The sequence below is a fragment of the Pelobates fuscus genome, chromosome 1 (genome assembly GCF_036172605.1).
Source record: "Pelobates fuscus isolate aPelFus1 chromosome 1, aPelFus1.pri, whole genome shotgun sequence".
NCBI classification, from domain to species: Eukaryota; Metazoa; Chordata; class Amphibia; order Anura; family Pelobatidae; genus Pelobates; species Pelobates fuscus.
In genome coordinates this window covers 365473886-365498074 of record NC_086317.1, presented here as the reverse complement: position 1 = coordinate 365498074, position 24189 = coordinate 365473886, and the positions used below count along the sequence as shown (strand labels likewise).

At 38.8% G+C, this 24189-nt stretch overlaps 1 protein-coding gene across 1 annotated transcript in view; it reads right to left on the bottom strand.

The window, feature by feature from the left end:
- The window catches only part of DIAPH3 (diaphanous related formin 3), a 747362-nt gene that overhangs the window by 469806 nt on the left and 253367 nt on the right, over window positions 1-24189 (bottom strand). The window contains exons 8-9 of the mRNA XM_063425945.1: window positions 23847-23983; window positions 23063-23168 (exon numbers count right to left, since the gene is read on the bottom strand). Of these exons, the coding sequence (XP_063282015.1) occupies window positions 23063-23168; window positions 23847-23983 (243 nt within the window). The remainder of the gene's footprint in view (window positions 1-23062; window positions 23169-23846; window positions 23984-24189) is intronic.

Here is a 24189-nt window from a genome sequence, read left to right as displayed (position 1 = left end):
AGAGACTAACAGTTCATAATCACATTAAAAGAATTCCAATAGATAGTATCCTGTTTAGGAACATCACTGATTTACTAGATGAGACCCCATTTGAGAAGGTCACTAACCTTATAATCAAATCCGCAGCCTACATATCTGTCTACAGTTTCTTGAGACCTAAAGAATTTTCTGTGGAGAAGGCATCCGACTTTAGGTTATGTCTTAAGAAAAAACACCTTACTAAAACACAATGCCACTATATCCTGTCAATTTCTCATACCAAAACGAGCCAGACTGGCCCACCAGTAGAGAATAAATATTACCCTACCTCTACCAAGTGGTGTCCAATCCACATTCTGGATAAGCTAGTTAAGACACAGCTTACTACTGACCACGAATACCCACTATTAGCCATTCAAGGGAAATCCCTAACAACCAAACAGTTCATGCTTTACATTCGTATGTTGTTACTCAGGCTAGGACACAACCTGCATTCGTTCTCTGGCCGTTTATTTCGTATTGGGGCGGCCACACCAGCTTCTGGTAATCAAGTACCAACACACCAACACATATCATTAAAAATACAGGACATTGGAAATCTTCCGCATACAACAGGTACATCCCTAATCCAGAGAAAGAACTTAGATTAGCTTTCCATGGAATGTCTAAATAATGTATTGCTAGATAAAATGTCTGACAAAATAAATAGTTTTCTAAAATATTTGCCCTCTTTTTACATTTCTAACCTCACGTTGGTTTCGGCACACCTGAACCAACTTTGTTCTTACTAAACTTTCATTATATCATACGTTCCTCTAAATGTGCTGTACACAAATGGAAGGCTTGGCCTGTAATTGTGAGAGGGACTACTAGTCCTATTTAAACCCAGTGAGCCCCTGCTTACCTGTCATCAACGATCTCGGAAGTTCACCTCCCACCGCACCCTTTATTATTTCATATTATCTAGGTGGGCCCTCTTTTTTACAGGTCTAACCTCATGTTGGTTTTCACACCTCAACCGACTTTGTTCTTATTAAACTTTCATTATATCATACCATGTGTTCCTCTAAATGTGCCATACACAAATATATATACACACATACATACACACACACACACTAGCCTACATTTATTGAAACATATGTTTCACTGGGAAAAAAATAAGTGATAAAAATCTAGCATAATGGACTTTGAGTTAAATATTTTGCCCTAAATCTGTAGACTGTATTAAAAGGAAAAAAAATATTTTTATTCTAAGAAAGTCTCTTGGGTGCTTATTCACAAACAATATCTCACAATCAAGTTTTAAAGTTAATTAGCAATTACAGAACTATTCCCATTGTGTTGAGTGCTTTAGAGAAAATGTGTAAATGACAGAATGATTTATTAAATCCGCCTTAAAACGCTGAGAATTTTGCAAGAAGCACAATGTAATGCAAAATACAAGATAATGGTAATCATGACTGTATATGCTCTTACAGATGTAGTAACGGATATAACACATTCATTAATGGTGTGCTTATTATATTACACTTAGCAGGTCATCAGAAACTTATTGAACAAAACAGCTGTGTTTTAAATTAGCACATTAAAGAAGTAAACTTGCTGTGGCATAAAAAAGATAGCCAACTTAATATGTGTAATTTGCAGAATCAGTTGAGACTGAGGAGAACTATAGCCTATATGGACTGGCAGTGTTATCTGAAATAAATATGGATTACAACATTTTCAGGCTCCATGCTTTAATGCTAGAGAAACATTGGGGTTTCTTGAGTCAAGATTATGCAGATTGCAAGGAACCTCTGGTACTGAAACAGCATGACTACAGCTGCCACCATGCGTCTCCAGTGCTGTGTTACTGCATTCTGTCTTTCTATAATCTATTGATATCTAGATATATGTATATGGCTTCATGAATGTGAAGCGAGTTGCGGTCATTGCTTGGAGATTCAGTATTTACAGTGGTTGGAAAACTATAATCAATCCCAGCTAGCTGTTGACTATTGAAGAAAACTCTGTTGCAAGTACTGCGTCTGCACCATGGATGTTTGTTATCTATGTACTCCGGATATGTCAAAACCATATTTTTACACTTTTGCATTTGTTACTTTGTTCTTATGTAAGGCTGCTAGTTGCAATTACAATTTTATTTTGGTAGTATTTTTAGTAAACAATGTGTTGTTTTTTTGTTTTTGTTTTTTTTCAAACGATTGCTGTATTTCCCTCAAAAAGCAGTGCATAGTGTACGGTTTGCTTGCAGGTAAACTACCGGAATGTAGTTTATCATACTTTTGTCTGTGGAATGTTAATAAAGTGAATAAAGTTAATATAATAACAAAACGCTCCTGCAAAAATGCACTACCAGTACCATGAGGATTAAGAAAGACAGAAAACTATAGAAAAAGCTAACTTTGTGATATCAAAAATATTGGTTACCGGCGGAGCCTAGCAGCCGATCCAAGCGGACGCAGGGTAGATGGGCTCTGTGTCTACCCAGAGCAAATTAACAATTTTTGGCTACGCAAACGCTGTTAAAAACACCCAAGCAACCCAGAACAACAATGGGAAGGAAGACCAAGAGGCCAAAACCGGACCGACCCAGGGACCAAGCATAAGAGATCTTTTCCACCAGGCACAAGGTACATACGGCACCAAGATGGCCGCCGACCTCGCGGATTTCTCTGATTCCTCGGGGGATTTCTATCCAGAGGAAGCCGCCACTAACTTACCTCCAGTGAGGCCCCAACAACCGGCACCAAAGCCAGTGACAGAAGAACCGGTGACGGCGACACTGCTGAAAACTCTCTTGGGAGACTTGCAGAAGACTCTCCAGGCAGATGTAGCACAGCTACGCTCAGACCTCACAGGCCTGGTAGGCCGCATCGAAGCGGTCGAAATAACCTCCACGAGGCAAACACAAGACATCTCTGAGCTCAGGCAGGAATTACACGCTCTTAAGCAAAAGCAGGCCAGGACTGACCAACGCTTCGCGGCACTGGAAGATACCAGGCGCCGCAATAACCTGAAAATCCGCGGAATCCCGGAAGATATACCTGCGGAGGAAATCCCACACCTCTTAAGGCGGCTCACGGGGGCCCTGCTGTCACCTAAACAAGCCAGGAACATCGGCTTTGAAGCAGCCTTCAGGATCCCGAAACCCCGGGGAGCACCTGAGACAGCTCCCCGAGACCTCATAGTGAAGTACAGGAGCTCAGCCGACAAAATGGCAGTCCTCGCAGCCTTGAAGGGATCCGCCACCTTTAGCTTTGAAGCTATGACTCTGTCCTTCTTCACGGACCTGTCAGGAGAAACTCTGCAGTGGCGAAGGTCCATGCTACCCGTCACTAAGCTGCTCCGAGATAAACAGATCACCTACCGCTGGCGCACACCGCGCACACTGCATATCCAACATGATTCCAAGATTTACCCCATCTCGGACATTAGTGAAGCACCCGCCTTGCTGAGACAGCTGGGCCTGCCTGTGGAGGAGCTGCCGCCCATCGCTGCACTGGGACCGACTGCAACGGCACCGAGATGGGACCCAGAGAAGACAATCCCCTTCATCCCGCGGGGACCAGGGAACACGGAGTACGTAGCAGCCACCACATGAGGGCTGAGCACCCATACCGGAACACCCTCCACCGTTACGGGACACTGCACTACGGGACTGACACCCTGATTGGGCTTTTTTGTTTCTCCCCAACCTCACCATGCAACGCCAGCAAAGGAAGGCAACCCCGACGCAGCGTGAACAACCTGGTCTCGGACTAGCCCTAGGGGCATGCATGAGGGACCTGTCGAGGAGGCTCCACACCCACCTCTTATTTGCTGACCCCAAGTATTAATGTTTTTATTGTTTATGTTACGGTTATGTGTCACTGGCCTTTCCTTTTCAAACATGCACATCTGCTCTTCTTAATTATTAATATTGCCGCCTTAGACCAGCAATGCTAGCCCTTATGGGGACCAATCTAGGACACTACTAGCCTTGCGGGCTCGAGATTGCTACATACTGGGCGGTTTCACTGCCCCGTTAACCCCCGCTTTCACATGGCTCACCGACAAGCACAGGACACAGGGAGCCCACTCACTCCCCAACCCCCACGCCCATAACCCCCCCCCCCTCCCCAGGGTCACAGGGGACTTCCAATCACATGGCAGACAACAAGGCACTCGACATCCTCTCAAAGGAGCTACCCGCATTAAGATCGTAGACAGACCACACACACATGAAAAGCGGAATGCCATATCCACCATAGACGGCTAGACAAGACACTCACCTATACACACGACATCACTTAGCCAACACATAGTCTACTCCATACACTACGCCACCTTGATCATAGCACACTGGTCCATCCCTACTGTTCATTACCCTACTTACCCAAGTCTAACTTTCGCTGGGAAGTGGCTCTATGTAATGTATTCCTGAGAACTGTCTCTCACTCTGCAACTGCTATTACAGGAGCAATGCAACCCGTTTGCTTATCACCCATAAGCCAAGTAATGCTGCAATGTACTCCAGGCTCTTAGCACAAACCATACTATTTCCATAACTAATCTAGAACTGTTAAACGCTATATTATCTTATTGTATATCACTTTACTAACTTCACCGTTTAGCTATGCTTGTTATTGCTACAATTATATAAAACTGTGCACTGCATCAGGCCACTGTCGATCTTCAGTACATCTTTGAACACGCTGCTGTGGCGTTTGTCGATTATGTGTAACAACCTGCACAACAAAAATAAAGAATTAAAAAAAAAAAAAATATTGGTTACCTACATAAGAGCACTTTATCGTGACCAGTGTCTAGACTAAATTGGCTTGTGATTTCATTTGTTAAACCTTTATTGTAAGTTAAAGAAAACACAATATCACATGGAAATAAAAGTTAGCACAATCAATCTTTCATACAATGGTGTAATTGACGGAGGAGTGACAGATCGCTTTTAATAAAAAAATTCAATAATAATTGGGGTTGACTCACTGAACTTAGATTTGGCTCAAACATATTTGGTTTGGCTGAAAAAATGTACTGTATCTGAAGTTATTCACTATGAACTGAACAGGAACATCATTGACCCAAACAGTTTCCTGCTGTTTTTAATGTGGATTGCATCGCTGCTGTAAAAATTGTTTGGGGAAAAAACCCACCCAAATTGTCACCACCTTGTAAGTGAACAGAACTTAATCAATTCATGACAAGTAAAATAAATAAAGAAAAAAACACAAAACTTAAACCCTCAAAACATCAGCATATACTTGAAGCAGTTTATACTTTGACTCTGTAAAGTCAGAGTTTGACAGAAATGTATTCTGTTTTAAGCATGATGTACAATGTTACACTATAATATGGTACGTCTTATTTGAAATGCTCTTTGTGAAAGTACATTTTTTTATTATTATGATTATTATTATTATTATTAGCATGTATATGCACTTTTCAGTGAAACAACAGGTGACAAAGTAGTGCAAGTGAATTGGAGGCACATTCAGGACATGCAATTCGCAGCAGTGGTGCTAAAAAAATGCATGTTCCAGATGTGCCCCAATTCCCATTTTCTTTACTATGTAAGTTTGGAGTCCAGACTAGATTCCTTTTTGGTTGTGCACCCCGCCTCGGATAGCAATGACACTTTAATTAGAATTTTTATTTAATATAGATCAGATATATGATACGTATTGTAAGTATATACTTTAATGATTTAGTTTTCATACTTTTGAATAAAACATTTTTGACCATATTAATTTTGCATTCTATTTACAATGCTCTTACAACAGATTAATGAAATATACTTAGTTAATTTTGAACTAGCACTATTTAAATTGTCTTCCATGTTAAAATTAGTGTAGGAGCCACCAATATGTGGAGTATTGTGGCATAGTGGTGGGCTTACCACTATATTGTCATATGATGGAACTGAACCCCCATATTTGTTTGTCGAGATAGGCGATTTTAAGTAGCATAGTCAAATTTAAAACTGTACTTTAGTGTCTGTGTGCTTAATTTGTATATTATACAAAGTAATGGTAAATATGCAAAGATAAATAGTGCCCTGCTCAACCACATCACAGAGTATATAGGTGTGATCTTTTGTAATTATTACAGGATCCGGTTTAATGGAAAGAAGACGGGACCTACCCCTCCTCCTGCTGATTTTTTACAACAATATTTAGCTAGTTATTTGCAAACAATGTATCTTGCCAACGATGATACCGATGAAATTTATGGTAGAAGTTGCCCTCAAATAATTAAAAAATGTGGAGGAACCCAGGTCAGACGTCTTCTCTCTTACTACTTAAGACATTTAAAGACATCCTCCTTCCTCGCATTACTGCCCTTTCAAATGGCTCTCTACAAGATCAGCAGCAGACTTGTTACAGCCATGACTGAAGCTCACATTGTGGCACTTCCTAAATAAAGGAAATATCACATCTTATGTCACAGCTATATATCCATCTCTCTGATTAACAAAGATCTTGACTATGCAGTTGAACCCCCTTCTGCCAATTCTGACCAGGTGGGATTTATACCTGGGATGGAGGCTCCTGATAGCATTAGTAAAATCATGGATCTATTTTGGTGGCGGGGGAATGCCATTTGTTTACTTGGCATCCGTATTACACTGCAATAGAGAAACATGTTTGCGGTCCTATGATTTCATGCCTGCGCCAGCTTCTGTCTAAATGATTACTTTCCAAACCCTTTTTTATATATATATATATATATATATATATATGTATATATATATATATATATATATATAAATATATATATATATATATATATATATATATATATATATATATATACTGTAAAAATCACATTATTACCTCAAATAGTACTGTCCCTGCTCTATTCACCCACCACTTACACAGAGGAAATGGAATCCTACTCAATTTGGGAGGGGAGGAAAATCTTAATTGCATAGAGTTAATATTGTTGTATATATTCATATATATTTTGACCATTTCACACTACTCTTTGCATTCTTCTCTCTTTTTATAAGTTTCTTTTATCTCCTCTTTTACTTCCTTTTCAAGAGTGGCCAGTGCGAACCTCCTTTGTTTCTTTAGGAACTTTTGCATATCGCTGTTCAATTCTGTTCTGTTCTAGTTATGTTTAATTGATTTCTGTATGTCCAGATTTACTGGTCTTTCTTGTTACATTGAAATAAAAATCAATACAAACAAGGTTCAACCAATACCAACTCAATAGAAGATTGTTTTTTATTACCGTATATACTCGAGTATAAGCCGACCCGAATATAAGCCGAGGCCCCTAATTTTACCCCCCAAAACTGGGAAAACGTATTGACTCGAGTATAAGACTAGGGTGGGAAATGCAGCAGCTACTGGTAAATTTCTAAATAAAATTAGATCCTAAAAAAATTATATTAATTGATTTTTTATTTGCAGTGTGTGTGTATGAGTGCAGTGTGTGTGTGTGCAGTGTGTGTGTGTGTGTGTATGAGTGCAGTGTGTGTGTGTGTGCAGTGTGTGTGTGTGTATGTGAATGCAGTGTGTATATGAGTGCAGTGTGAGTGCAGTGCGTGTGTGTGAATGCAGTGTGTATATGAGTGCAGTGTGTGTATGAGTGCAGTGAATGCAGTGTGTGTGTGTGTGCGTGTGTGAATGCAGTGTGTATATGAGTGCGTATATGAGTGCAGTGTGTGTGTGTGTGTGAATGCAGTGTGTATATGAGTGCAGTGTGTATATGAGTGCAGTGTGTATATGAGTGCAGTGTGTGTGTGTGTGTGTGTGTGTGTGAGTGCAGAGCCTTGGTGGGTGGTGGGCATTTTAATATATTTTTTATTATTATTATTTTAATTTTTTTTGTTATATTATTTTTATTTTATTACTATTTTTATTATTATTGTATTATTATTATTTTAATTTTTTTGGTATATTATTAATGTATTTATTTGTATTACTATTAGACATTTTTTTGTCCCCCCTCCCTGCTTGCTAGCGTGCCAGGGAGGGGGGCTCCTTCCCTGGTGGTCCAGTGGGATTAGTAGTTCAGTGGGGGGGGGAGAGGGGGGCTGTGAGAGATGTTACTTACCTCTCCTGCAGCTCCTGTCAGCTCTCTCCTCCTCCGCGCCGTCCGGTCAGCTCCTCTATCAGCTCACACTGTAAGTCTCGCGAGAGCCGCGGCTCTCGCGAGATTTACACTGGGAGCTGACCGAGGTGCTGAACGGACGTCGCGGAGGAGGAGAGAGCTGACAGGAGCTGCAGGAGAGGTAAGTAACATCTCTCACAGCCCCTATCTGTATTATGGCAATGCAAATTGCCATAATACAGACTATTGACTCGAGTATAAGCCGAGTTGGGGTTTTTCAGCACAAAAAATGTGCTGAAAAACTCGGCTTATACTCGAGTATATACGGTATTATTTATTTATTTTATTTTTTTTTTAAAATGGGATAATTAAAAAGAGTTACACTCTGTCAATCCCATACTAAAATAACCATACTAAAATCTGCATGCAATTAGCAAACTATTTTATATAAACTGAACTACAGGTTTGATCAGAAATCAGAATATAGTAATCCAGAATTCAGTAATTAATGGAGTGTAGGTTGGAAGAAACTGATCAGATAGCCAGCTCTCATTGCTAAAGGTAGAGATACAATTTTTAGGCTAATACGTGGATCCTATTTTTCAGTCAGACATGTAGCTATCCTTCATCCATCTCACACATAACTAGTCACACAAATTCATACACATTAATTGCAAGCAACTCAAATAGACATCCTTGCAGATTACATATTTTAGATCTTGTCCACTGGTGTTGATCTCTGGTGGTTGTAAGTGGAGCTTTAGAGAGGATGTCTGCAGAACCATCCCTGTTTTCTAGTAATGGAGCAAACTCTGGACAAGTAGAGTCAGCTCTGTGACTCTGTACTCCTAAAAGCTCTATTTCCAAGTGCTCAGGATGTCATCAGGAGTACAAAGGAGCAGGGAAAGCAGTTGTCAGACCTACAGCATCAGGAGGATGGTCAGGAAATATATACCCAACCTCAAAAGTAAAACTCTTAGACTTTACATGTTCTCTAAGTACTGCCCACTCCCATGACCCACCTACTGATCACATATGTCCCTTATACATTTATAGCATAGTCCTCCAGCTGCTTTAAAACTTATTTACGCGTCCTTCACTTTACACAATAACAGTAGAAGCAATTTTTCTTCAATTTTCTCTGGCCATCATTCCCAAAGTGTCCCTGTTTTTCTTGTCTCATATGCCCATAATATCCAAAAAGATTGTAAACTCACTGGTTATCTAACTAGGCACTTGTATAACAGAGTTCAATGGCAAGGTCTTAGCTCACCAGCTGTGTATATTATACTATATGTATTTTCCTCAATTGTACAACTCTGCAGAATATGTTGGTGCTTTATAAATGCCAGTAATAAAGAGATTTGCCCACTTTGGTGATGGTCAACACATGCGCAGAAAGCATTTCTTAAGGCAAGAAACCCGTATGCTTCAACCATTAGATTAGTCATACTAGATATGGTATTGTGGCGAAAGTAACCTCTCCACTGGTTTTTGGAGGGGCCTGTTTGCCAGTCTCCTACCCTGTGACTAGGGCCTCTGCAAATTGGGACTATAAAGGTTAATTTACCAAACAACCACACAAACCAGAGACCACCCTGGAGCTTGTTAACACCTATTAACAACTTGGAACATTTTCCAACGCAGTGTTCTAATTGTTTGTCTGGGTGGCCGCAATTCCTATGGACAACCACGAGGTGGCGGCCATCTTGTTCGCATGCAGGGGTCTTTGGGCATGAATCTCATGGAACTAAAAATCGGAAACAGAAACTCATTAACACCACTGGACATCCATCATCGCCTGCGTTCTATTCTACTTAACTTAGAAGGGCGCTGTTCAGTGAGATCATTCATCTGGATGAGGGGAACAAGCTCGAGGGTAAGACTATTGACTCTGTTTGGTAGTTTGTTCGTTTTCAAACTACCGAACTAGACCAACCTCAAGCCCTGATTCTCTGAAACTGTTTGGGGCATGGGACCATGCCTGCGGTCGGTCAAATAAATGACTTCCAGGAAATTCCTGAACTGATCTGGGTAATCTTTGGATATGTTGGTCACCAGATAAAGGTTGTCAGGGAATGTAACATTTGTGGGGTTTTATGTATTTTTAGGGTGTTTAAAAAAAGGATGTTTTTTCCTGTGATTGGAGATAATTGGATTCCAATCAGTACAGTTACTGATCCAATTATCTCCCAGGTAGAGGGGAGGGATTGTGTGCTGTGTGTGGGAGTGTTGTGCCTTGTAACCTTATTGTTATTGGTCTGTAAAGTTGCAAATCAGTCTACCATCAGGTTCATGTGAGCGTACCCCTTACATGGGGATTGTCATATAAGGCCAAGTGTGGCTCCCATTAAACTGAGATTTGTTTACCCCTTCATGAAGTCTTGGCTCATGTTTGGGGGATTGGAGAACTACATTCACTCTAGGGATTGCTATAATCACTATACTCCCCTGAGTATAATCACTAACTCTTATAAGAGCTGTTCCTGCTACGCTCTCTGGACTAGGAGAGGTCTACCCACTGGAAGCTGGATCCTGGTCTTGGGTCCAGGGTGGGTGGAGGACAGCTAGACCCCAACCAAGCTGCGGTGGGTCGTGGGGTTTACTGTGGTTATGGTGTTCCAGTACAGTGTTTATGGTGCTCGCAAGTACTAGGAAGCAGCGTTTGACAGAGGTACCTGATCGGCGTGCCAGGCGGTCTGTCACAGGTATTAATATGGTATCATGGTTTTAGAGAATGTTTTAGAACATACGCTAGTCAAGCCATCCAGAACTGGTCTCTTGTTTTGATGTAGCAAAGAAATTTTCTTGTCTAGTTCCACAGTAATAAAAGCAGAAGGCATAGCTGAGTGTCTCATGGAAGAGCAGAGGTCTGCTCTGATATTGGTTGGTGTATGGAATCATCCTGATTCAATTTTTAAGGAATCTCATAGATGGACATTTGCTAAGGGTCAAGTATGTTATGACCCTATTGATCAAACACATAAGCTATCGTAGATGTGAATGCTCTCTCTTTTTTTTGTTTGGTGGCAATCAGCTGTATTACCTTGGGTATAGTATTTGTGTTTAAATCTTTGAAGAAGTTCAGGCAAATGAGATGCCATTGCAATAACTGTTTATGCTAGAGATTCTTTTTAAGCTGCCTGGTGAAGGAGTTTTGTATGCTTTATTTAATTGAACTAGCAAGGCAGTCAGGCTTGCTACCATCTGGGATGTTTGTTATTTTTTTCAAACCTTGCATATGTAATAAAGGAGCCTCTAAAGAAGGCTTCATGGGCCAACCAGACAGCAACTATGTCACCTGTGGGTGTGTCATCAGCTACAAAGTAAATTGGTAAGTCCTGATCTATCTGCTGTAAAATATGAGGCTTAATGAATAAGCATTTATTTTCTCACCAGGAGTACACCTCTGAAAGGGTCATACCAGTAGAAGCAGGGTCTGACTATAAAATTAGGTTGATGGAAGATGATTTTACTCTCTGCAATGTATAGAAATGTACTAAAAATCTGTCAATCCTGGAGTATTTGTTATATACATGAGAATGAAAGCCATAGTCTCTAGCAGATGTGTTTTGGGCTCGCCAAGGGTCATACAATAATTATGAGATAGGAGAAAATCATTTATAGGTTTTGTGAGTTTAGACTGCTGATTTGTATAAGCTGTAGTGTTTTGAGAAGGACTGAGTCCGAAATTATAGTCTCCCCAATCCCAGCTCCATATTTACATGACTCTAGTAAGTGAAAATGGTGGTGTAAAAATCGTACATGGTGAAAACTGGGATATTGACCTGCATGCATGGCATGGAATTCACAAACCTTAAATTAACAAGTAATGTCCCCTTGGGTCTCTCCATTTTTTTTTTTTTTATCTATGGAGGAGGCCATGTCTCTGCCAATTAATACTGAAACAATGATCTTCTTTGTTTTGAAACAAGCATGGTTAGCGATTGGAAACCATCACAAGTGAAATGTAGGCCTCAGGTGAATGGGTCTCTTGGTAGAACCCAAGTCAGTGTTGAATTTGTCGGCTTTGGTTAGGGTTGACCTCCTTGTAAAAGGAGAACTCATTCGCTAACGATAGTGTTCCCTTCACTGATGTTCCACTTTGGTAGAATAGTGCAGCCTTTGTTCACTGAGAGAATAGGGTTAAAAGTCAAATTTGTATGCAGTAGCAACTAGGTGGGTAACCCCCAACTATATTTTGCATGTGCCTTCCTAAAGGTCTTTTTTGTAATTGGAAAAGAAAGCCTTTCTGCTTACCATAGTTTCTGAAGAGAGATCTGTGTAGAGCTGGTATTTCTCTAGGATCTGTTCTTTTGTCGCTTGCATTATTTGTTCTTTAAAAAGTGTACTCAATCAATAGTATCTTGAGGAGCAGATTGTGGTAGGTGTCTGGGCCTCATCAGCTGATGGGCTCTGTCTAACAGCAGCTCCTTACATGGAACATCAGGTAGTAGTCCAATGAAGAATAATGTGACAATTATAAATAATTTAGGGCAATTTCCTCTGATATACCCCAAATCGTAACATTAATTCATTACGCCCTATTTTCCTGGTCAACCAATTTTGTCTACAAGCCCTGCACTTGCTTTGCCAGGGTTTTATAGGCCTCGTTTAGCATATTGTGTTCGAGTATCATTTCATCTGCCTTGTCTTCAAGATGGGACATGTGCTGACCAAGGGCATTAACATAATTTCTGATGCCATATGAGTTTTTGGAAGCTCTTCTGAAGCATAGTTTGAAGCTGGTCTAGCATTTTCTGGATAGAGGCGCCCGTTGAAGGAGTCTGTGCCAGTATAAAGACATAATTGTGGTTGCTATCTCTGGAACACGAGGCTGGTGATGCGGCTGAAGCCTAGTGAATTTGCTCTGTGGAAACGTATAGTAATTGTCAATATGCAGGCAAATCCTGTTTACTCAGCCCTCGTTCATAGCTCAGTTTAACAAACTCCACAATCCTAGATCAGAGCTCATAAAATGGTAAAGGTAGCCTCCAAGTCTTGAATGTTCTATATTGACATCTGTATCTGTACAATATCACAAGTTCCTCAGTGAACCTCAACCTGTGTCAATCTCTGGACTTTGTTACAGAGGTTGAGCAATTAGGGAGAAAATCGAATTACACTAAAGTGAAGAAAAAAAAATTAAAATGTAATACTGTGACACTTATTTAGGCTATTTTAAAAAGCTCAGCTTTAAAATGGCAATGCTTTAACAAGAACAGGAAGTTAAATGCACCTGTCTTCCAAATAACACTGCCACAACTTGGAGATGACAATAAATTGTGGTGGCCCAATAGTTGGAAATTGTATACGAGCTTTCACCATGAAGTCACAACAATAATAGAAGTACTTCCGGGTGGCAATGTACCGCAGCTTGCTCCCTCCACCATGCGATCTCCCCCTCCCTGGCAAAGTAAGAAGCAGGGAGGGGGGAAGAATATATGAACTTAGTGTATGTGCTTGCAGTGTGTGTCATATAGGGGGTGGAAAGAGTTCCCCCCCCCCGCACCCCATTTATTTTTGTATATTTTATGTTATCCTATAGCCTTCAGCTAGTGGACAAGAGGTCAGTTTATGCTCAATTTGGAGTCAACCCTGTTTTAGTGGCTAGCCTCTCGGATAAAAATGTGTTTTGTGGCTTTCATAAATGTACACTGGCACCTCAGCTTAATAAAAGGCCAATGTGAGCAACTCTGTGTATATTGCTGGTTCTAGATAGCATTGTGCATGGCTTTTGCTGAACTACTACACAGAAAATGAATATTTGCAGTCACTTTTTCTCTTTTTAATGACCCTCTAGGTATTTATTTTATGCCTCATATTGATTAATTTTCAGCAATTCAAGATAACTGGAGACCAAGCTGTACTATATATATACACACACACACACACACACACACATACATGTATATACATACACATTTTGTATTTTATTTTTGGACTCCGGTTTTCCCTAAATGGCTTGGTTTTCTCTGCCCCTTTATTTTAATGTATCATGTATCAAGCAGGGAGGGGGGACGAAAAAAAATAATAATAAAATAAATACAATAATATTAATAATATAATAACAAAAAAATTGTATTAAAATAATAATTAAAAAATAATAATAATAAAAATGCCCCCCCCCCCCCCAAGGCTCTGCAACACATACACAAACACACGCTGCATCACACACACACACATACACACACTGTAAATATTCAATTAATATAATTTTTTTAGGATCTAATTTTATTTAGACATTTACGAGTAGCTGCTGCATTTCCCACCCTAGTCTTATACTCGAGTCAATAAGTTTTCCCAGTTTTTGGGGGTAAAATTAGGGGCATCGGCTTATATTCGGGTCGGCTTATACTCTAGTATATACAGTACATGAACTACAACAACCAAATATCCAGAAGAGATGTGTTTTTACTCATATCAGCTAAAATGTAGAAAAGAAAATCTTACAAGAAAATTCTGCCCTTGTGGCCTCCAATATGTAGGCATGACATCTAGAAAAATTATTTAAGACCAGAACACTGTTGAAATATTAAAACAATAAAAATGTTTATTATTTAATGGGTGTTTTTTGGCAAAGCTTTCTTTTATTAAATTGAAATTGCACAAAATATATATGCTAGTCAGATTATTAAAATGGAATATCGATGTGTTTAGGTAGTGGATGCAGTCTGAGAGCGTGTGTGTGTATTTTCATTTTATTCCCCTCTCTCTGCCTTTTACCTGTGGCCACGAAGCGGGACATTATACTCCCTTGTGGTCCAGTGGCAGTATGTACGCTGCCAGGGGGTTTCACATTTTAGCGACAGTGGCCTGGATAGAGCGCACACTATCTTCTGTCTCCTCTCCAACTTTCTTAAACCTGTGTGCCGCACAGCGCGTTGACGGCTGAGAGATCGCAAGAGTTGCAGAGAGGCTATGCAGAAATCATGTGCTGCATCAAGGCCGCTGTCTGCATTATCGGTATCATTATTGGCCTATAGCCATATTGCTGAAAATGCAGAATATTGGCCAGACCGATGATCAGCCGATCCCTACTTATAATTCAGCCACCCACATAGTCACATTCACCATTCAATCATAACCCAAACTAGTCGCATAAATGCATCCTATTCCACTCCCCAAACTTTTGCAGATGTACATAAGTATATCAGGGGGAGGTTGGAAGATTTGAAGAAACTGGCCTTTTCACAAATTATTAAAAAAAAAAAACCTATCCTCTCCTCTAAGCTAATTTTATCCTTTCACATACTTAGATTATATGCTATATACAACATCAACTACGTGTCCTTTATCAAATGACAAATTAGTGGTGTGGATAAAAAAAAAGGATCTACCTGTCAGATGGACTAAAGTAGTAGTGCAATGTACTTGCAATGGCCGTTATAACAATCTACTAGAAGCCTAAAAATAAGAATATCAGAACACTGTCGAAACATTAAAAATGTATATGAGAATCATAAGGTTTCAAAACATGTCACCAAAAAAATCAATGTGTTTTAAAGTTAACCGATCCCATGGAGAGGAGGAGATATCAAAAGGATTTTAGGTAGAAATGATATGGAATGGGTTTTTAATTTAAAAACATTAATATCAGAAGGCTTGAATGCAGATTTTGGTATTTTTATTTTTTTTATTTAAAAAAGCAATTTTTAAAAACTTTTGTATGTATAACCCCCCTTTTTTTTATATGTTACCAAAAAATGTGCTTTATTATATACATAAATTTAAGTTATAAGGTTCTGTCCTTTTACCTCTTAAGCCATGAATTGTATTGTTACCAAAAAGTGTATTTTAATAGTTTTTACAGTTCATAACATTATATGCATACATTTAAGTTATAAGGCAACTGACTACCTGTACTTTTGGGTTAGCCTCTATACTTTTATTTTACTTATACCTGGCATCTCCTACCATCTGAAGCACCAGAGCCATCATTTAAAGAATCCTAGGTGGGGATTGTTCCACCCATGCCTGGCACATAGAGCTGTCTGTCTGCTCTTAAAATTGTAAGTATATTTCTCATCTCCTGTTCTTATACATATATGGAGCACTTTGGGCCTCCTCCTCTTCTACACTGCAACTACCATCAGAGGGATATCCTACAAGTGGGGAGTTCAAATACCACTGTATGCGATTTTACCTGGAGCTGGTTATAGCTCTTTTAAATGTGAGTTGGCACTTTTTAACCTCAGTGTTTTCTGTAGCCATATTTATCAACTATATTGCACCATTGGTCCATTCTGTTTTTGCTCTTTTCTCATATACTGCTGATGATTTGACCCACGACGCCACATAAAAACTTGATCATTGATATCTAGAGACTTACTTATTGCTTTTGGTACTTTTTTTGTGGTGTCATGTATTTGTATAATTAGTTGTTTAGCTGTTTATCCTGCACACCCTGTATCCTTTGTTCTGTCTCCCAAATATCCAGAAGAGATCTGTTTTTACTCATCTCAGCTAAAATGCAGAAAAACAATCTCCCAAGAATTTTTTTTGAATATCAGCAGTTGATATAATTAGCAAGAACGTGTTCAATGTGTTTAGATAACTTGACTATTTTAATAAAATTAAACTAATCAGAAGACAGGCTATACACACGCAGGCTTGTTTGTTTTACTCCAAGAAGTTTCACTGTACTATCAAGTAGAAAATTATTACAAATCTGAAAAGAAACAGGTCCAATGTGTCAGAATACAGTGAAATAGAAAAAAGACTTCAGCGTGTTTAGACAGGAAAAGTATTCACGTGATACACAGTAGCTTTAGTTTGCACACACTAATTACATTCTGACACATCACATATGCTTGTTTAGGTTTTTGCACATTTATATACAAGGAAAATTGCTTAGGAACACACGTAGTGAGATAACCCATGCGGACCGATAAACAAATTGTATTACTTGGTACCTAATAACAAACGCAACAATACCATTGAGGTTTCTTCTGTGGAAGCCTCTGTGTGAGGCTGATGAAAATGGATCACACGAAAAACAGTAGGTATATATAATTGGATTTCACTGGACTTGGTATGAATTCAAATACTCAGCCACGTTTGAAAATAAATCACTTTAAAGCTTGTAATGCTCTCTGTGAAATGTATAGGTTGGAAAGGAAAAACTTACAATCTTGATGGAAAATAAAACAATGGTTTATTTGAATTCAATACTATATAAAAAAATAATAATAAAAAAAAAAAAGTACACAGTTGAATAGGGGTGTTTAAAGAAAATGCATTTTAACGCAATTTTTCCAGCACAGTGGTGTTTCCCAATGTCATTATGCCCACAATGCATGTATTTTCTAGCAGGAAAGGGAGAAAATATATTATATACACACACATACACACACTGACCAGCCACAACATTAAAACTGCTGACAGGTGACGTGAATAGCATTGACTATATTGTTACAATGGAACCTGTCAAGATGTGAGATATATTAGGCAGTAAGTGAACAGTCAGTTCTTGAATTTCATGTGTTTGAAGCAGTAAAAATAAGCATGCAAAATGATCTTTTCTAGCAGGAAAGAGAAAAATGGTGATATAAATATCCTATTAGTATTATATATAAATAAATCAGATGTGGTGCACTCAATGACTTCACATAGAATTATTCTGCCGCAGTGCTAAACTTTCAGTTATGATATAAATAATAGCAGATGAAGCACACACAGTGTTCATTGGTGTTCAAATGAAGCAAATCAAATTGTATTTGCATACCATGAACGTTGTTGACATGTTAGTCCTCATACGGACTTTCCTCAATAAATACGAACAGGCAAACACTATTTAAATGACCTGGGAAAAAAACTCACATTTTCACACTAAACTGTCTTTATGGACCTTACATTTGTGCACAATCATGCTGGAGTAGAAAAGGGTATTCCCCAAACTGTTCCCACAAAGTTGAGAAGAATTAAGATTTCCCATCACTGAAAGTAAGAGGCTAACGCCTAAAAAAACACCCCAGCCCCCCCTACCATTGTTACCCCTCCACCAAACTTACAGTTGGCACAACCCAGTCCAGCAGGTAAAGCCAGATTAAAACCCTTCAAACCCAGACTCGTCATTCAGACTGCCATACAGAGAAGCATGATTTGCCACTCCATAGAACACCTTTCCACAGGTCTAAAGTGCAGTGGTGGTGTGATTTATACCACTCAATCTGACACTTGGCATTGAACTTGGTGATGTGAGGCTTGCATGCACCTGGTAAACTATGGAAACCCATTCCATAAAGCTCCTGCAATACACATTTTGAGGTGATATTAATGCCAGTTGAAGTTTAGAACCCTTCAGCTTTGGAATCAGCAGTGCGTTTGACTGCTACCACGACACTTGGTGATGCTGTTCTGTAACATTGCGTGGTCTTCTGCTTCATGGCTGTTTTGCTGCTGTTCCTAAACACTTCCACTTTCCAATAATACCACTTACAGTTGACTGTTTAATATCTAACAGGGATGACATTTCACAAACTGACTTATTGCAAAGGTGGCATCCCATGACTGTTACAAACTTGAATTGAGCTCTTCAGAATGACACTCCAACAACTGTAAATGCTGACTGCATGGCTAGAAGCTTGGTTTTATACATCTATGGCATTTAGTCTGATTTAAACACTTTAATTCAATAACTAAGAGGTGTGCCCCAATACTTTTGTCCATATATATATATATATATATACACACACACACACACACACACAGACTAGCCATAACATTAAAGTCACTGACAGGTGAAGTAAATAACAATGGCACTAGTCAAGTGGTGGAACATATTGGGCAGGAAGTTCTTGAATTATATATGTTGGAAACAGGCAAAAACTGCAAGCGAAAAGATCTGAGTGACTTTGACAAGGGTCAAATTAGGGTGGCTAGACTGTCCATTTCCAAAAAAGCAAGTCTCAATCCTGGGTAAACAGTGGTTAGTACCTACCGAAAATGGTACAAGGAAGGACTGCTGGTGAACCAGAGTCAGGATCATGATCGCCCAAGGCTCACTAAAGCACGTGGGGAGCAAAGGCTGCCTGTTTGACCCAATCACGCAGAAGAGCTACTGTAGTTCACATTGTTGAATAACTTAATGCTGACCAATAATAGAAAGGTGTCAGAACACACAGTGCATTACAGTTTGCTGCATATGGGTCTGCGTAGTTGCAGACCAGTTAGAGCGCCCTCAACGACTGCTCTCCACTGCCATAAGAGCCTTAAATAGAGACATGAGCATCAGAACTGGACCATGGAAGAAGGTTGCTTGGTCTGATTAATCAGATTTTCTTTTAGATCAGAAGGATTGTCAGGTGCAAGTGTATTGTTAACCTGGGGAAGAGATGTCAGCAGGATGCAAAATTTGAAGTAGGCAAGCCGCTGGAGGCGGTGTTATGCTCTGGGCAATGTTCTGCTTGGAAACCTTGGGTCCTGGGTCAGGCCCTCTAGTCGGGTGTTATAAGCTGGTGAGATCGCTCAGTGGGCTAATGCATCATCAGTAAAATCTCTTCAACCCATGAAGGTTCAAATCCCGACAGGGTTGTGAAAAACTCGTCGCTGGTATCAAGATCCAGGTGTGTTCTTTGGGTCTCTAGTGTGAGTAGAATCATGCTTTTTATTCCCCATGATGAGGGATAGCGGAGATAGATGGATTAGACTCACCCAGGGTCAGAGGTACTGCCTTACACGACTGCTCGCATGGCCGTCCGGACATGCTCCGTAATTTATTAAATCTGTCAAATATATTCATATATTGCTTTTGTTGCACTGTCATTTTAGATACCATTACTCCACAACTTTGAATCTGGCTGTCTTGTGAAATTTCTGGCGTAATTTACTATGAAAAAAATTACTTTTTAGATCACCTTAATACATTTAATCAAAATACTGACAGAATTAAACTGCCAGTCATCCTTAACTCCAAGTATCTACTTAACTGAAAAGCGTCCAATTTCAGCATTTAAATTGTTATGCATTACATTTACACCCTTTTTTTTGTGGCCACAAAAGATGCCTGACAATAAAGTAGTTCCTAAAAGTGTTTTTTTGGCATTGCTCTTTTGGGATTTAGAGCTGCATCTTATGACTAGCAAGTAGAGTAGATCACGGTGCCAAAATTAATATGCCAGTGGAATATTACACTAGGATGGACACATCACTGCATGGAAACAGCATATCCAGAGTTTAGGTAAGGGAAGGCCAAGTACTGTGTATATACACCCAAAGATGGCGAATAAACGTAAGAAAAGATCTATGTATAGATGGTGACAAGGTCTAAAAAAATAAAAAACCTCAAAATACCACCATTAAGCGCCCCAGTACTTAGATTATACCATATAAAGTCACAAAAGGTGTCAGTAGCTTAATATTTCTTTTTATATGTCTAAAATACTTACAACACAGCCAAATGCAAAATGTCATATTTCATGTACAGAATCCAGAATATAAGAAGTGTGCATGTATCTCCATTCTTTAGAGCAGGGGTAGGCAACCGATGGCACGTGTGCCATGCACGACACTCGAGGTGTCTTTGCACAGCACTCAAGGCTGCCAGAACCAAACAGGATCTGGCCTATCAGGAGTCCCAGAGAAACTTCAGATATCTACTAATACGGAAAGGTGATGAAGGACAATCCTCAATTTATGCATTGCAGCACGTATCAGAAGTGATCTCAGATCACTTCCTCCCAGCACTTGTGAATGGAAATCCACACAGGAATAGAGCAGCCCGCAGCTCCTGTTGCAGCTCCTGTCTTTGACCTGTACTTGGCCAGCACGGTCCCCACTGTAACCCAGGGAAGTCACACACACTGCTAGATATACACAGAAATGCAGAATAACCCTCCCCTCATACTAATAATATGAACAGCCCACACACAATCCCCACAAACTCAACACCACTAACAATCAACATACATGCACATAACCTGACATGCAGCCTCTCACATACAATACCCATAACAGCCCCACACATACACATACTACCAAACACAATATGTGACATCCATCCACACACACAATTCCACAAGCAGCCCCCATACACAGCCCACATTCATAGGCATCATACACGATACCACAAACTACTCATGAACACATACAATATAACAGCTCATATATGCACAAATACAACGATACAAAGCAAAAGCAGTATAAATAACACAAGCAGAATACGGCAACATGCACACCTCAATTTAAAAAAAAATAGGACCGGAACGCTATGGGACATCACAATCGTATTCCAGCACAGTGCTGCTAAAAGGTTGCCTAAACCAGCTTTAGATTGTGCCCTTGCCATAAAAACTGAAGACTTTACTTAAGAGCGACACAAAGTTAAGTTACCTGATGAAAGCATGTCACCCTGCATTCAAAAACCAAAAGTAGAAAACACAGGGTGATTCAATTTAGTACCAATGCAGAGGAGAATGGAGATGGTCAATGAATTAAGTTAAGCCACACACATATAAATATCCTGTCAACCTTAGTATATTACCTTTCACTGCTACAATAATACGGCTAAACACCATCACTTGGGAACATTAAAAAAAAATCATATTATACATGATTTAACTATAGCAAAAGAAAACTTTTTTTTTTTTTTTTTTTTTTTTTTTTTTTTTAAATATTCCTATTGAAATATTGGCCATAAAATCGTTTTTATTTTGTGTGCTCTAATTCTCTCAATTGCGCCCCTGCAAAACTATTAACAATGGTTCTCTTTGTTTAACAGCTATGATTTCAACCAGTGATGGATATTTAAGTCTATTGAGATGCAATGGGAGTCTTTTCAAATTGAACTGTGCCATGGCAACTGTCCTAGCAACAAAAATTGAGGTCAAACCTCAAGTCTCTCTCTCTACATGAATTTGAAAATCTACATAAAACATTGCAATATTCAGAGCAGCTTCAAATCTTAACATTTGTTTTAATGGCTTTTGTATATAACCAACTTTAAAAAAAAAAATAAATAAATAAAAGCACATTTAGCAATTATTTTAACCCTTTGGAAACCACTGCCATTTCACAGTGCTCTTAAGCAATTTTGACTTTAATGCAATTTATTTGGTGCTAAATTACCATCTTTTTCATTTAGAGCACATGCACAAATTGTCACAGAAATATAGGGGTTTCTCATTTATAGATGCCAGACTATACTGAATTACATATATTTATACTGAAACATAAGTAATAAAATCAAAATCTAACAAATTGTATTAATTTTAATGATATTATTTATTTTGGAAATATTTTCAAATTATTTTTTTTTTCTTTCGATTTGTCAATGGTAGTTAAGAAGTTATTGCTATCAATCCTGTTATATTTAGTGATTTAGTACGATCAATAGACTGGTATGAATCATAATAGCAGCTACATATGTTTGTTTTTCATGGGAGGGATCATAAAACATACCCTAAGAGAGAGAGTCCAACTTTTGTCATTTATAAGTCCTCAATCAAAATCTTCAAAAGTATGGGATGAAAACAAATTAAAGCACAATATATTTTAATTGATAAAATGTTTTCAGCAAATTAATGCGGAGACTTCTTTAAATTGATGCACTAGAACGCGTCTGTGGTATCCAACTCTCATAGAGGTCTGAAGAAGAGACACCTATTATATTAAGTACTCAATAGGCTCTCAGTGACCCTGATAATTTTGCCTGTTTTTTTTGTTGTTTTTTTTTTTTTTTAAAACCCTGGCCAAATGCATTTACCTTGCACCGCAATCCATGCCAATCCCTGGTGAAAAGGGTGGGTGGGGGACGACTGCCTGACCAGCCAGGCAATCACCCGCATCCAACCAGCCCTCCCAGGCTATTCCATTGCAACGTCATTACGATCACATGGCAGGAATACCCGGTATCGGATCTGCCTGCCTGGCTTCTCAGGCATAGAAAGAATGAACCACAAATTTGAAAAGAAGATGTAGAGGGTGTGAGTTTAGAAAACAATATATAGGCTACATATAAACATTTGGAAAATTTAAAATGAACATAAACAACTACAAGCCTATGAAAACAACAAACCTGTAGTTGGACTAAATTATGATTAAGACCTTCCACAATTGGGCTGAATCTGATAATTCTCCTTTCTTCTGCAGCTGTAGTTATGGCTTCCAATACCTTTTCAAGACTAGAATGTAACAAAATATATCATATTAAGTGATAAAACTGCCATAGTAACAAACAACCAAAAAGAAAAAAAAAAATCAATTTATAACACTAAAAAAGTATAACTTAGCAGATTGCTGCAAGGACACAGCAAAGTTTATGATGACAGCATTGTTTGTTATCATCTTGTTTCAGTATTCTTCATAAATTCACTAAATCTAATTAAATCACTTCAAACAGATGGTTAGGAACAAAGAACACAAGAAATCCCAATTCACTGGCGAACAGAAGTGAGGAAAAAAATATTTATTGCATGTTAACAGTGTACTTCTGTCCTGTTAGAGATACAGTACCAAACAAGACATAATTAATTCACTTTTCAAAGGTAACATCTTACCATGTGATTGTTGTATATCTCCCTCATGACGGAAGGCAATTACATTGTAATTGTTATTGATGAGAACACATTAACTTGTAACTATTAAAAAAAACCTTGAAAATGATACTCTTAGTTCCAGTAAGCCTTTTGAATGCTAACCAACTATGTGTCATCAATAAGCATCCTAACAAATTCTGCTACAAGACATGTTTTATGAATAAATGCTTGGATATACAATGAAAAATAAAACAATTTGCCTTAGCAACAGAGGGTTTAAAAAAAATAAGTCATATCATGTAATTTAACAGGAGAGTCACTTACATGTTTTCTTCTCCAACAATGCATATTGCAGACAACAATTTAACCACGTCGGTCATCATATTTGCCTGCTTAGGATCCATGGCTTTAGCCAACAAAGAAAGACTCCTTTCTTCTCCCATAATTCTCTCTAAGCCATACTGAAAAAAAATATTGATAAAGTAAGCAATGCTTGATACACTAAGAACAAATAAGAGGAAAACTTAACTTTTCATTATTTGTTATCTGATGACAAATGGCTGTCTAATGTAAGAGTGGGTGTGACAGACACTTTGCGGACCGCATAATCTGTTTAGTAAATATCTTTTATCAGCGTATAATGTTTTAGTTCCATGCCACACTGCAG